Source organism: Phlebotomus papatasi, chromosome 3 (assembly GCF_024763615.1).
Source record: "Phlebotomus papatasi isolate M1 chromosome 3, Ppap_2.1, whole genome shotgun sequence".
NCBI classification, from domain to species: domain Eukaryota; kingdom Metazoa; phylum Arthropoda; class Insecta; order Diptera; family Psychodidae; genus Phlebotomus; species Phlebotomus papatasi.
This window is the reverse complement of record NC_077224.1, coordinates 15,873,313-15,889,293: the sequence shown is the minus strand read 5'-3', so window position 1 is coordinate 15,889,293 and position 15,981 is coordinate 15,873,313. Positions and strand designations below refer to the sequence as shown.

Below are 15,981 nucleotides of genomic sequence, written 5' to 3'. Positions count from 1 at the left end.
TTCTCAAAGTGCTCCGATCGAGCTGAAATTCACAGGGTAGATGTTTGGAACATCCCTGATGCCGAAAATCATAAGCCGGCAATTTCGGGTCCGGCCGGCCGTCCGTAGTACGCAATATCTCTGATTTGGATGGAGATATCTTCATACAGTAGACTCTCGCTAATTCGGCTCTTTTAAGATCGGGCTACTTTTCAATTCAGGTGTGGTAACTGAGAACGCCACGATCTTTCTCCTTTCAACTCCATTTACACCACACTTGGAACTTGAGGGCTAATTTCTCTCTTTAAATGTCGATTTAGTTCTTTCACTATGTCTTTTTTCATCTTTTTCTATAAGTAATACAAGGCAACGCAGATCATTGCTATGACCACGAAAACGAGTAGAGTTTCTAACGTTCTGATTGAATTTCCGAACATCTGGTCTCCTGAAGCACTTCCACTTGCTTGATCATTATTAATTATGACAGTTTCTTTGTCTGATAACACAGTCGGTTGGCTCGCACTACCCCCCATTTTGACTTAATTGTTTATAATTCGCTTGTTTTACAACAAATTTTCTGTTTAATAACCAAAATTGTCAAAATTGTCAGAAAAATCACTGCTGTGGTGCAAAAAAATCCTACGATACGGTTTTCAATAAACACTCTTTCTTCGCTCTTTTCGTTAATGATTTCCATAATTAAAAACTGCAAAACCACTGTGATTCACTAATAAAATTTGTCTACGCAACTTCCACATACACATTGGCAAGGACCGCCATGTGGTAACTGAGAACGCCACGATCTTTCTCCTTCCAACTCCATTTATTGACTCACTCCAAAAGTACAAAGTGTAATTATAATAAATCCAATAAATGCTTATTCAAATAATAATGCATCAGCGTTAGGGTTCATACCTTACCATACACAGGCAGCAGTTACATTTGAAAAAAGTTTGTTGTCATTTTTCAAGTTTTATTATGATTATCAAATTAATCAAATATACTCAAATTTAGCATAGTTTGTCTTTGTTTTGATGTAATTTTGCATTATTAAGGGATTTTCATGCAATTTACGATATAAATGAGTGTATAAACTCAATTATGTGTATGCAGATGAATAAAAAATCGTTGCATTTCATAAAGTTTGTCGCCCGAATTTCTTTCTAATTCGGGTGACATTTCGGTCCCAAATGCCCGAATTTGAGAGAGTCTACTGTAATTTTTTTTTAAATATATTTACGCGCGCGTACGACGATTTCTGTGCTATTAGTTTTTTTGAAAAACCGGTTAAAAATCACGTTTTGTAGTTTATCTCGAAATCTAGGCATGCGATTTTGAATTTTTTATGTTTACCTTGTAGCCCAGAAAATTTAGACAAATTTAAAAAAAAAATTAAGACATTCGTCGAACAGTTCTTGAGATATTTCACTTTAAATATTTCAATTTTAAGAAAATTTGCTTGGCGGGAAAAAAAGCGGGAGAAGCTTTCCCCATATACAGGGTGGCTGAAAAAAAAGTACAACAAACTAAAGCGCTATATTATCTTCATTTTTTGTTCAACTTTTTTGAAATAGGGTGCAATAACCGGCTATCGCCATGTTTAGGAAAACATTAAATTCATTTAATCATAACTTTTGAATCCTTGTTACAAGATAAGTCAAATTTGACACAAAGTTACTTAGATGTATTGGCCCTAGATACGTGAAAACAATAATCCTAGAACATAACGCTGGACTACTTAAAAAACTGATTTTTATTAATAATGCAAAAATAACCATTTTGTCGCCACTTTTTACCACTTTTCGCCAGTTTTGTAAAACTTGTAACCACTTCTCGCCACCCACTTGAAAAGAACCACACTCGGTTATTTTAGGCAATGCTATGAAAAGAATACATTCACCATTTCTCTTTCCTTGTGATCACTTTATTATTACTCTCTTTAAATGATTTTTCTTCACTTTTATTTGAGAAATCAAATTATGGGGCTTTTGCAGAAAGTAAACAATGCAGATTTGACAACTGAGAATGTACGAAGTGAAGTTAGCGTCGCCTATTGAAAAGATATGGCGACAGGTGGTAAAATCAATTCCAGAATATTACCACTTCTCGCCATGCCTCATTTTTATACAAAAATAATATAAAATGAAATATTAATTGACTAAATACAAATTTTATGTATTCCACAAGTGCAATTAAATATTCAATAGACAAATTATTTACCCAAATAGGTATTTTTGGCCTGATGAAAATTTGACGACACTTAGTACATTTGGTAAGAGATGTTGGATTCGATGCACTTGCTTAAAATATTGCTCTAAAAAGTGATCAAAATCGTGAATCCAAAACGAATAATTATTATTTTTCGATTCTATGCGTAGAAGCAGTAACAATACAAAAAAAATGCGGCTCATTTATTTCATAAATTGCGAAAAATAGCGATTTCAATGTAAGTGGCGAGAAGTGGGGCACTGGCGAGAACTGGTGATTCCACCCTAAAGAAAAAATGGTAGTAAATACATCAAAACTTTAGAATATTATCGGTTTTGTTCAATACGATCTTATTTTGACTTAATTATGGTCTTAAGTTTGTCGGAAGCGCTATCTAAGTTTGCACGAATATCAGCCTTCTGAATGTCCTGCTATTCATGAGGAAGGGCTGCCTTTAGCTCATCGACACTTTGCTAATTTTTAGTCCTAACCTTGACCAACAAAATGCCTCTTTTGGAGGAGTCAAACGATCTTGCATCCTAAAATCGTTGAGGTCATTGTGCTTGCAAAATTAACTGCGAAACATTTTTTTTAGCCAAATCTTGTTCGGTGCGTGATCTCTGCGACGTTATCGAGTCTTGATCGAACTTCCATTACTTCCTACTAAAATTTTTGTTTGTCCACGACTCCAACACTCCTTCCAGGACAATTTCCAGAAACACATTGCCATTCATTTTGACGGTATAGCCTAAAAACCCTCGTGGAAAGCTATAATTTGTCTTCAAGGAAGGCCAAACCTTCAAATAAGGTGGTCCTTGACTTCTGGTGGTCATTCAAACGTCTAAATTATCGTATCATCTTTCATTCAGATAGACACAATCATTTTGTTTCCACATCTATTGCTCAATTGAAAATTTTTCTTCTAAGAAAAAATGAAATTCTGGAACTGACCAAGAACGTGCAAGCGAAGTTACTCCTTCGATCGAGCATAACTTCTTTATGAGGATCGACGATGTCTCTTTATTTTCAGGATTTTTAAGGCACCATATAGAGGTCCTATAACAATATTAATTTCACGATTATTCGCGATCTATGCGTCTCAGAGATCGTTTGTTTGCAGATATGACGCAGATTTTGTTCAATTTGCTTCTTCACTTTAAGAACGATGACTAGCGATGAAGCAATTTTTTTAGACTTCCACCAAAGCATTTTAAAATTCTACTAGTATCCCTCTACCAAGTTATGTTTCGAAAAACGTAAAGTTAAATTATATTCAGGGTTTTAAAGAGCCCTAACGATAGTTACTTCCGCATTTCCTGCAAACAATAGCGACATTAAATTGTCACGTTTGTGTTCCATTACGATTTAAAAAAAGTTTTACAAAATATTATCGAAAATGCTTTTGTAGGATTTTAGCCAATAAAATGAACTACCACTATGCAAAATATGAAACCGCTGTCACCAGCGGTTTGACAGCTATGCGCTCTGAAAGTTGTTGCATTTTTTTTTCAGCCACCCTGTATATAGCACTCACTCTCTCTTTCTCTTACTCTCCCTCTCTACATAGTGAGTCTATATTCCAAGATTTGTAAGGTCGTAAGGTGGCATATAAATACAATTCACGATCCACGATTTTTTTCGCAGATTTTCGCGGGGCGCTAATTTTTTCACGAAGTGTCGCGGGGCACGAATTTTTTCGCTTCGCGGGGCGCGACTGTTTTCGCTTCGCGGGGCGCGAATTTTTTCGCTTCGCGGGGCGCGATTTTTTTCCCTGATTTTTGCGGGGCGCGATTTTTTCGCGGTGTGCGTATTTTCTCGCAAATTTTCGCGGGGCGGAAATTTTTTCGCTGATTTTTGCAGGACGCGAATTTTTTCGCAGATTTTCGTGGGGCACGATTTTCTCGGGTCGCTGACAGAGGTTCTCAATGAATGTAAAGTTTGAGGCCTCTATCTCTCATAGTTTCCGAGACAATCGACTTTAAGAATTTTCAGACAGTTTTATGCATTTTTCATTCAATTTTTTTTCATTTTCAAGTGAAATTTTGCACATATCAAGCCCGAAAGAGGCTCTAAATGGACGTAAAGTTTGAGGCCTCTATCTCTCATAGTTTCCGAGATAATCGACTTTAAAGATTTTCTGACACTTTCATGCATTTCTCACCCAATTTTCCTCATTAATAACGATAATATGTTACATAAGGTAAAGTACCCTTTATTCGACCGGTTCCTCTATTCGACCGGTAGATTTATTTATTCAATTTAATTATATTTGCTATAATATTTTGTCTATGGTCATGAGATTTGGGTAATGACCGAAAGAGTAAGATCGCGAGTACAAGCTGCCGAGATGAGGTACCTCCGGGCGGTTAAGGGAATCACTCGTCGAGATCGAGTAAGGAACGTAGCCGTTCGTGAGGAACTAAGAGTCGAGGAGCTGCTTCTTCGGGTCGAGAGATCACAACTTCGATGGTATGGACATGTTCAACGCATGAATGAAGAAAGATTCCCCAGAAAAGCTATGCAAGCCATTGTGAGAAGACCTCGACCTCGAGGCAGGCCTAGGACAAGGTGGCTGAATCAAATTCAGGATCTTGCGTGGGAGCGCCTTGGGATCGAAATCGAACATCTTCCTGAAGTGGCGGAGGACCGACAGGCGTGGGCTGTTAACCTTGGTGTCATGGGCCCGCGACCCCAATAGGGATAAGCGGTTGAAAATGAATAATATTTTGTGTATGATCTAACATTAATAGGTCAATTATTCCTTAAATAATACGAATCAGTGACAAATTCATAGTAATTGATGAAATTCACCATCAAATATTCAAAAATTGACCCACCGGTCGAATAGAGGAACCCGGTCGAGTAAGGGTACTTTACCTTATACAGTTTAAGAATTAACGAAATTTGCTTTATTTATGTATATCGTTCGAGTTTGCCACAATCCTCCAAATTTTGCAATGAAGGAATCACACCTCTATAAGCTGATTTAGGCTTATCACTGGCTTTCTCCCATATTCACCACAGTGTTTTGAAGAGCAACTTCCGGGATTTAAATAAGAAAAAATAAATTTATTTCGCACGCAATCATAAAGATAATACAGTTATAATGATGAGAGTATGTTAGATTTGATGTTACACATTGATAACACTTCGCTCCACGGAGAAATCGTAATTTTCTTTCTCGTGATTCCGGGAGAAGACTTCCAGGAAGTCGTACAGCATGATCTTGGTCACTTCCGTCTTGTCGGAGGTGCTGAGTTGTTCGGAGAACTTGAAGGGAACCCCCTGGAGAGCATTGTATGGCTGCAGAGATTGCTGACTGGATCCTGCGGAGGGTGGAAAGGCAGAGGGAAGACCACCAAAGGGTGGCATTCCTCCAGGGCCTAATGCTGGATACATTCCAGGCTGTGGTTGAGGATTGGGTTTGGGGTCCACCATGACGAAGTCATCTGGCTTGGCGGGAGGAGGATTAGCTGGTGGAATTGGCTCCTCTGGGCTTTGTTTTTTGCTCTTGAAGAAAGAAAACATCCTGGACTGGTGATTTCCTCCGCCCAGCCGATTGAAATTTTAACGATAAACACTCAGTAGGTCACTGATTGAGAAACCAAAAAAAGGAAAACTCTGAAATCACAAGGAAAAGCGTAGAAAAAAGAACAACGAGGAAAATTATGAAAATCTCGGAATTAGTCACCATTGCGCAGTGTTGCCTGATGAAATGTTTATTCTCAAGAGGTGTGGTGAATATATTTCCCCACCCGACGCCAGCTCCCCTAGCGGAGATTCAGGGGAAACTCAGTGTGTTTTGTGACAGTGAAAAACAAAAATGATGTGTCCCGTGAAAATGTGAGAAAAACCGCGGAAAATTGAGACAAAGTGATTGAGAAAGGTGCAGAAACTCTTTGTGACACTCACAAGTGTAGATTAATTGTGAAATTTCAGTGGAAATTTGGTGGCATTTGGGAGAAAAGCCGAAGGGAAAAATTGGCTTTTTTTGACAGACAAAATATCAGTCTGTCTCATTCACACTCACTGCCACTTTGCTGAGACTGGAGGAATCCGAGAAGGTGGGTTTTCCTCAGAGATTCTAGAAAATATTGCGTTTGATTTTTCTCACGGTAAACACGCCCGGGTTTATTTGTTTTTGATAATCATTGACATCTGTTGGCTTGGGATTGAGGTCATTCTGGAGATTCGTCGCAATTCTCCAGGACTTTGAGGAAGAGTTGCCCTTTCCTGACCAAAATCCCCCAAAAACTTAATCCCTGAAGTCCTGATTAAATTCAAGATATCCCAAGATGTTCTCCCTGTAGGGATCCTCAAGCCCAAAAAACGCAAAGAGAGAGACTAGCACGAAAATGCGACAAGTGCGATGACCTAAAAGTAATTGAGAATCTTCTTCAAATCTTGTATTTTGCACATTTTCCAGCTCACGTTTGGCACTTGAATTCCACCCATGAGAAGAGGGAGTGTGGATCAATGGCGAGCCCAGAGAGACGCTTAGCGCCACACGGTGAGTCCCTTTCAATTTTACTCCTCCTCCTCCTCCTGGGATATCCCAGAATCCCTTTTTTATTAACTTTCTCAGAAGCGAAGGAATAATGTGATCAATTGAATTGGGAAAGATTTGAAAAATCTCCTCAATTGACAGGAAATCAACTCGAAAGTTCTTGGGGAAAAGTGGTTTAAACTTGTACAAAAGAGATATTCTTTCTCACAGAAAGTCGTTATCATATTTTTTTATTTATGTTTTTGCTTGAAGACTAGACAACCTTCTTCATCGCGCGCACAAACTCACAAAAGTCAACTCGGAAAATTCATGACTTTCATCATAACATTTGTCATATTTATTTATTTTCATTTGAGAGAAAATTATAGAAGAGCGTGAAGCATATTAGCATAGGAACAGCAGGGAATCATGGGAAGCATGCGAAAGATCATTAAACTGATCATTTTCCTAAAAGCTATTCCCATTTTAGTACAGATTCTCCTCCCCAGGGTGACCCGCCCTCCAGCGGAGTAATATGAAGTAGGGGAATGTACGCTCCCTTCGAACGCTCATGCCTTCGAATAATGTGAAATATTCTTTAATTTTTCCTAAGAAACTTACACTATTATCACAGAATTAACAGAAATTGATAATAAGCTAAGTAATAATTATTAGTAATGGGAAAGTATCTTATGTAAACATAAAAGAAAATTCACATTATTCGAAGGCATGAATGTTCGAAGGGAGAATACTCTCCCCTCCCGGCTAACACATTAAGCACTTATTAAGCATTTAATAAGTTCTTACACTCAATAACTTAAGAAACATATGAAAATGAGACAAACGTTAGCGCTTTGTGGCGAGTAGTGAAACTAATATGCCATGACAGCCTTAATACTAAGTACTTAATTAAGCTCTTTGTTAAAGTCTTTAATTAAGTAGTTTGTATTAAGAACATGAAAAGTATTTTCACTAAGTACTTAATTAAGTACTTTCAACTAAGCGCCTTTTCAGCAGTTAATCTAAAAACATATATTTTTTATTTATCATGTTTTTTTTTATTTGTCAAAGTCAAATTCCAAAATACACTACTGAGAACGTTGATACCGCTGCTCTGTTATATTGCCCGGCACGACACAACACAGAATTAACAATAATTGATAATAAGCTAAGCAATATTTATTAGTAATGTGTAAGTTTCTTATGAAAATTTAAAGAATTTCCCATTATTCGAAGGCATGAACGTTCGCAGGGAGAGTACTTTCCCCTACATGGCTGTTCTCATGTGCTTTGACTTTTCCTTTTGTTGGTTCCTGTCATGACTGTTTCCCCCCGTCCTCGTCGTCTTCCAATACCAAAATTCATTCGGGACCTGAACCAACAAAAAGAAAAATCGATTACGTAGAATCACTTTAGAACAGTCATGTACTAAAAAAAATATTTTTCCCCATTTGATTTTCATTGGAATAACACCATTTTATCAAACTAATTCCTCAAATCTGAAGTAAATCTTTAAACCTAAATTTTTCATATCTTATAAAAAAGCTGATTCGTATTCTCCAGAAAAGATCCTTATGGTTCTGGTTCTGGCACACCTTTTAGACTAGGAAAATTTCATCAAATCGAAATTCATATTCCTTTCTTTCTTAAGAGCTTTGCATAATTCTATCCTGCTCTTTCTAACTCTTCTTCTTCGTCGTAACAAATTCAATTTAGTTGAATCTAATTTTGATACCGAAAGAATGGGATAGACTTATGCAAATATTTTGAAAAACAAATGGAAGCGAATTTTGGTTTCATGAAATTTTTCTGATCTAAGAGTTGTGCCAGAAGCATCATGACTCCGGAACACTATTTAGAACAGGAAAAATTCATTAAATCAATATTCACATCCTTTTCTCTCTCACACGTTTTATAAAGGTCTATTTCATTCTTTCGCACTCCAAATTCGATTGAGCTAAATTGAATTCGTCGTGATGCTTATAAGAAGACGGAGAGTAGACATAAAAGTAGAGAGTAGACGGAAAGTAGAATAGACATATGCAAAGCTTTTAAGAAAGAAAAGTATGTGAATTTTGACTTTATGAAATTTTCCTGATCTAAAAGGTGTGCCAGAGCCATTAGAGTTTAGCACACCTTTTAGACTAGGAAAATTTCATCAAATCGAAATTAAGGTCCCTTTCTTAAAAGCTTTGTATAATTCTATCCTGCTTTTTCAACTCGTGTTCTTCTTTTGATCGTCGTAACAAATTCAATATAGCTCTATCTAATTTTGAGAAAGAAAAGGTGAGACAAATGCAAAGCGTTAGGGAGTGGAAGAGATTGTGAATTTTGATTTCATGAACTTATGTTGATCTAAAAGTTTTGCTGGAGCCATTATGACTCCGGCAAAACTTTTGGATCAGGAATAATTCACAAAATCAAAATTCACATACCTTCTCATTCTTTTGCATTCCCCAATTCGATTGAGCTAAATTAAATTTGTTATGTTTATAAGAAGAAGAAGAGTGTGAAAGGATGAGATAGACTTATGCAAAACGTGTGAGAAAGAAAGGAATTCGAATTTCGACTTCATGAAATTTTTCTGATCTAAAAGGTATGCTGGAGCTATTAATTTTAATAGTGTCAAACTTCTTTAAAGTTTTGTACTAGGATTAAATTTCGTAATAACGAAGCTGGGAATGCCAACATTGTTTAAGATTTTTTTATGGCCTCTACCCTCTACACATTAGAGAAATTATAGAGGATTTTTGGGTAAGATTACATTGGATGAAGGGGGACCGCTCAAAATTCCTAAAGCCAAAATTCCGATAGCAAAAATTCTGAAAAGTCCAAAAACCCGAAAATCAAAATTCCGAAAAGTAAAATTCCCACAAAGTAAAAAATTTGGGAAATTATATTAATTTCTTTTGTGCACGAAAAATTGTACACAAATTTTCGGTCAGAAAGTTTGACATTGCGTCAATTTTGATAATATTTTCCTACCTTCTCCCTCCTGATGTAATTTCTAGGAGACAAATACGTTTGTTGGACAGTTACACTATCGAAATAAATAATGTTAAGGCATTATGAGGTGTCCTGCAGCCCTTTGATTAATTGTGTGAGATTTTTTAGAATCTCTTTTCTTTTGAAAATAATCTATTAAAGTGTCTACACAATGGAAGTGATTTTTGTCAAAAATTGCATTTTTGACAGAATTTTGACGTTTCCACCTACAACAGTATAGACGAATTCCTTCAAAAAAGCATTTTTTGACGAAAATTGCTTCCAATGCGTAGATACCTTTAATCTCCAAAAATCTAATTCTAAAATACTAACATTCAATCTCTAGTATCTAGTACATTATCTTAATGGGTTAATAATAGGTTAATGGGCTTCTTCTAAAATTTGAAACAGAAAAAGGGATTGTTAATTATTCTTGTCACTATAGATTTTTCTTATTAGGGTGGATTAAGATTTATAAAATATTGAGTATCGTAGTATTAAAAAAAATACCACTTTATTCAAGGTAGCATGAAGTCTGGTAGTGGCATTATTCGGGTTATCCATCCTATACAGGAATTCTGTAACGGTATGACAATGTCATATGACAAATTATCATAGTAAATTCGAGAAAAGGACAACATTAAAGCCCGATGAGTATCGAATGGCCATTGTAAGGAAGTTTATGAACCTCTTAGTAAGTGATATGAATCTGATTTCCGATTAATTTTTCTGAAATTACCACATAAAAATTTTAACATTTGTTATATGACATTGTCGGGCAAGTAGTAGAGCACTCGCTCTATGATGCAAGTGTCCCGGGATCGAATCCCCTTTAGGTCACCAGGAATTTTTCTGACGTTAAAGGTGTTCGAATTGCATCCAGTGAGCTTCACTGCACTTGATTTCACGTAGCATGGGACTGACAATATGACATTGTCATATCGTTACAGAATTCCCCTCCTAGTCCTACACTTGAGAGGAATCCGAAAAAGTTAAAATAATATTCCGGAAATGTTAATTTTACCGTGCAGTATTGATCCGAAATCGGTGTAAATATTACCCTTTTTAGGTGTATTAGGGGTTAAAGTTACCCTTTTTCATGCTAATTTTACCCTTAAAATGGTGTAAAATCAACATTAAAAAATGTTGATATATTTTTACACCTAAAAAGTGTTAAGGTTACGAGGAAAAAAAGTTAATCGCACCCTCTTTTTTTCTCAGTGTACTATGAATCATTATTTACGTCATGTGATAACTTTAGCCCTTTACGCATGTCACCTTATTTGTCTATTTGCGCACGCACTTCTTTATTTATTGCCCACTTAAAACATCTTAAAAGAAAGACACATTATCAAAAAACTTTTGATAAAAAAACACTACAACATTTGAAATACTTTAATTGGTGTAATGAATAAGCTGTTACAAATATTGTGTAATATTTAGGTGGCGTTTCTTAGTTCTTTCGCATCTTATGACTAATGCCCAACGCACAATAACTTTTGTTTAGTAAACATGTTTTTGACATTTCAATGAGAGTGAGTGAGATCTAGATCTAGTCATCTCGCTCACTCTCATGGGAATTTTTGAAAACATGTTTACAAACAAAAGTTATTGTGCGTTGGGCATAATACCCAACGCACAATAACTTTTGTTTTGTAAACATGTTTTTGGCATTTTAGTGAAAGTGAATGAAACGTAGATCTAGTCATCTCGCTCTCTCTCATAAGGAATTACGAAAACATGTTTACAAACAAAAGTTATTGTGCGCTGGGCATAACGCACAGTAAATTTTGTTTGTAAACATGTTTTCAAAATTTCCCATGAGAATGAGCGAGATGACTAGATCTAGATCTCACTCACTCTCATTGAAATGTCAAAAACATGCTTACAAAACAAAAGTTATTGTGCGTTGGGCATTACTTATTCAAATCGAGGATCTCGATCAATTTCTGAGCAAAGTTCATGCAAAGTTCATTTAACCACCGTGAGTGGCGCTTAGAACAGTTTGTAGACACTACGATGTTGGCGCCACTTTTGGTGATCTTATGAACTTCTAACGTTCTAGAAAATCATAGAAAGTGAAATTCTTTTCAAAGTTGTATACAATGCAATATTTTTATTTTTCATTAAACACTCTTTCAATGACTCATGTGCAGATTCTCAAGTTATCTTTTATTTTTTCGGGGCGCCAATTGAGACATTTTCTAGAATTTTATATCAATCCCTGATTGAAGTATAATATAATCTCTAATAAGATCGAAACACTCAACAAATACTTCCTTCGCATTTTCTTTATTTGTTTCCACGCCGACCTATTTTATCGATTTACGCAGCATTTGCTCACTCTCAGGAATATTGATGAATATATATGTATATTATGTTTCCCAGAATGTGTGTTGGGGAAAAAATGAGGGAGAAATTTTCATGGTCACGAAAATGTCTTTTTCTCCATATATATATTTTTTTTCAAAAGACATTGAGTTGGATCAATTGAGACAGATTTTCTCAAGTGTTGCCCTTCGCCCAGGAGAAGAAAAGCCTAAGTATACACCACATTGTGTTGGAGGGAGAGGGAAGAAACATCCCTCTCTGTCGTGAAACAATTGAGGCTTACACGAAAAATCCTAATAAATTCCTTGGCAAACGGCAAAAGGAATTCCGGTTGTTCGTAAATCACAATAAATTATTCCTTATGTATTATGCCTTCTCATGGAATTCTTCATTCTCATTTTCTTGCCACTTCTTGGTGTGTATGTATGCAATGGAAAGAAAAGTGTATTTGGAGGGTTTTTCACGGGGTGTATGGGAAATCTTAAGGAAAAACCTCTCTTCGATCCACTTTTTTTCTCTTTTGGTATGAATTTTAAATTTGAACCACCAAACAGAAAAGTGGTCAAGTTCATTTCTCATAAAATGCTATTAAGCACAAGAAATGTGTTCTCTCAAAAAAGATTATTTTCATTCTAGAATGGAAAATATACACAATATACTGATGGGGGAAATCCTCATCATTTTGCCTAAAAGATATTTGAATTTATTATTTGCTCTTTCGACCTCCTGGAATGTATTTTCAAAAAAAAAAAAAAGAGGAATATTTCACATAAAAAAAAGATTTTCACGATGTCTTGAAGTGATGCCAAAAAAGAAAACGCGATGTTAGAAAGACGTCAAAGAAATATTTCTCCAACATTTTAGTTTTTTTTCTGTATACTCAGTGATTTTTTTATGTCAATATTTTCGCACTAAAATACTGCTTGACAGTCCATGCTATTTCATTTTGTGTTTTCACTATGAATTAGAAGGATAAGTTAGTATGAGGAATTTTCATGTTGAATCCTCTCCGAGGGGTATTTTCTTTTAATGAGCGCAAAAATGTCTCAAACATTCTTCCTAATTCATTTTTAATCACTTCCCACCCACTTTACACCCCAATGAAAATCGCTTTTTCGCGTTCTTTTTTTTTTCAAATAAAAAGAAGACACATGTTGTTCTAACAGCGAAAGAAGAGAGATATATTCGATGGAGAATAAAATTATTTAGAATAGAACGAATACAGACAATTTTCTAACTGTTGTTAGTTTTTTTTTGACTTAGCGTATAGGTTATTGAGAATTGTGAGGTTATGTCTGATCTAACCTCAAAAAGCAAAGGTTATGATCATTTAGAAAATTTTAGGGGAGATAGGGGTAGAATTAGCCAGCAAATGAAGTTTTTTTTTGAGCGTGATTTGTGAAAAAAATGATAAGGTTTGTCTAATGTTTTTATATTTCATAAGCAGCTTTAGGATATTGGCTGTATGAAACAGTATAGTTCAAAGCTCTAAAATCCTTGCCTTTTTCTAGAGAGGATAATGAAAAGAGTATGACACATTGGCTACATGTACCCCGGCCTGGGTAGATATAGCCACTTTTGGGGTGCTAATTGCCACCAGTTTTCCAGACGAAATTTTAAACTGGAGATACCAAATATTGCGTTGCTTGATACACTGAAGCCCACTGATGCTATGTCACTTAAACCTAAAGAAAAAGGCTTTAGCCGACTTTTTTATGACATTTTTGTAATTGCGGCAAAATTGATACAAACATCCTGAAAAAATCTATTTCACAAATTGTCCATCCGAATGGCAATATTGCTTGGAATATCAATAGTACTTTTTTATCTAACAATTATCCATGTATTAATGAAAAATCATTGATAGTTTTATCCCGCCACTGAAGAGTGGCTACAACTGCCCCGAGGGCTGTTTCAGTGTTTATCATCTTATATAAAAAATTGGATAATTATTATCCAAGTGAAAAATATCTCTTAACTATAGCTTTATTAAACCAGAAACAAAGTAAAACTATGAGATTTTGACTAACAACTTAGAAAACCAAATCCTGGGCCAAAAACTGTCACATCAAAATTACAATTTTATACCCATTTTATAAAAATGCTTCTAAATTGTAGGATAACAGGATCAGAGTTATAAATATTTCTGGCAAAATGGGAATGTGTTCCTACTTTCCTTAAAAAATACTCTGCTCGATGTACATTTTAAGAAAAACGAGAAAAATCCACTGACAAATTCTACCCCTGGCTATAGGTACCCCGGTCTCCCCTATCTAATAAATTCTAACCTAGAAAACCGGGAAGGCATTTCCAATTATATATAATTTGACTTACATCTTGGTATTTTGATCATTGCTTGGTTATGCAGGTTATGGACATGCATTTATGTATAAAATAATTAAATACTTAACGTACACAGTAAAAAATAAGTACCACTATAATAGAAGGTAATTTTTGACATCTCTATTATAGTGGTAATCTTGGGAAAAGTGTATTTTTTAAAACGTGTAATCTTCAGCGTGTAATTTCCAGCATGTAATGTTTTTCGCGTGTAATTTGCAGAATGTAATTTTTAAATATGTGTAAAATTAAAAAACGTGTAATTTCTAACGTGTAATTTTATTTCTTTGCAATTTTTCTTTTACATTTTTTTTAAAATATTTTTTCATGACCGCCAGAGATTCCTCCACGTCCATCATTCAATTGCCTCGTTTATTTGGAAGGAGAATGTGATTTCGGTGACATATCTGTAAATTAGGAAAAAAATCAGTTTTTAAAGACGGAAATTAGAAATTTAAAATTTGTAGTTCCGGGAGCGACATAGACGGAACTACACAATCGTAATCGTAGAAGTCTAATAGTGGATAAAAATACGCTTCAAACTTTCACTGAAACTTTGGAGGATCACTGAGCGATGGATTTGAGACTTTCTAATGGCCTCTACACACTAGAGAAATTTATGTCCATATTGAAACAAATTGCCTACGATTGTGTAGGAAAAACTCTAAAATATGGACATATTTTTCTCTAGTGTGTAGAGATCATAAGAGGGCACAGGAGGGCCCCACGGGGTAGAAACATTGAGGGAAATCGTCTATTTCGGGAATAGAATGTGGGATTATGACAAGTTGTAAGAAGTTCAATAACCGTTGAAATATAGGGGAAAGGCTCATAATTTTGTCCAGTTTCTTATTTTGGACACTTTGAGGATAAAATTGGACACTAAATATAATATAATGGATTATTTTAACAATATTTGATGAATAATGAATTCTATCTAAATATTTGTTCTTTTTGGAAGATTTTAACACTAAATACGTTAAATTTTGAATATGATTTGAGTTGAACTTGCTTTGTTGAAAATTAAGTGTGAGCAATTGCTTACGAGAAATATGACAGAACTTTGTGTTTACTTCAGTCTTATTTAGCTGTCGTGAAGTATTAACAATATTTCCTCGCTTTTTTTGAGTGATATTATTGAACATTCATTGAATATTGTGTTGATTCCCTTTAATGGTGATTTGTACATTTGATCTGAAGTGAGATTTGCCTTGTGAATTAGATTTTTCGTGTGAAAAATGGGAAATTTTTTAAGACATTTACCAGTGAGGTGATACTCCTTATTTTGGACAGGTGTTTTTCTCACGAAATTTCATCATCATCTCTACGAAAGAGATGTAACGAGAAAAGCCTTGAAAGGCTCCTGGGAGGGAATTCTGTAACTCGATGAACGCTTCACTAGTGAACCATTCACTAGTGAAAGGTTCACGAGCTTCACTTCACGACTGCTAGAAAAGTTATTCTGTAACTTTGCGTGAAGCAGAGAGGGGAAGTGTGTTGAAATTTTCATTAAATTTAAGATTTTCATCAAAATTTGAACTAAATAACTATAGAAAACATTAAATTGAGTATAATGATATGGTCTTGTTTTTCAAGCTGAGTATGGAAAAAGTTTTTACTGGCTTCACCGAGTGATACATCATCTTTCACCG

General features: G+C 35.3%; 2 protein-coding genes across 8 annotated transcripts in view; one reads left to right on the top strand and one right to left on the bottom strand.

Moving 5' to 3' along the window:
• Positions 1-5,235: 5,235 nt before the first annotated feature.
• Positions 5,236-5,936, bottom strand: LOC129807863 (formin-1-like). Its single transcript, XM_055857432.1, has 2 exons — positions 5,879-5,936; positions 5,236-5,779 (listed from the first exon to the last, which is right to left on the bottom strand). The coding sequence occupies exon 2, from the start codon at positions 5,713-5,715 to the stop codon at positions 5,320-5,322; it is 396 nt and encodes a 131-aa protein (XP_055713407.1). The 5' UTR covers positions 5,716-5,779; positions 5,879-5,936; the 3' UTR covers positions 5,236-5,319.
• A 29-nt stretch (positions 5,937-5,965) lies between these two features.
• The window catches only part of LOC129807839 (histone deacetylase 4), a 134,084-nt gene continuing 124,068 nt past the window's right edge, over positions 5,966-15,981 (top strand). For all 7 annotated transcript variants that reach the window (XM_055857401.1, XM_055857402.1, XM_055857400.1 and 4 more), the window contains exons 1-2: positions 5,966-6,251; positions 6,614-6,697. In XM_055857401.1, the coding sequence (XP_055713376.1) occupies positions 6,664-6,697 (34 nt within the window). In that variant the 5' untranslated portion in view covers positions 5,966-6,251; positions 6,614-6,663. The remainder of the gene's footprint in view (positions 6,252-6,613; positions 6,698-15,981) is intronic.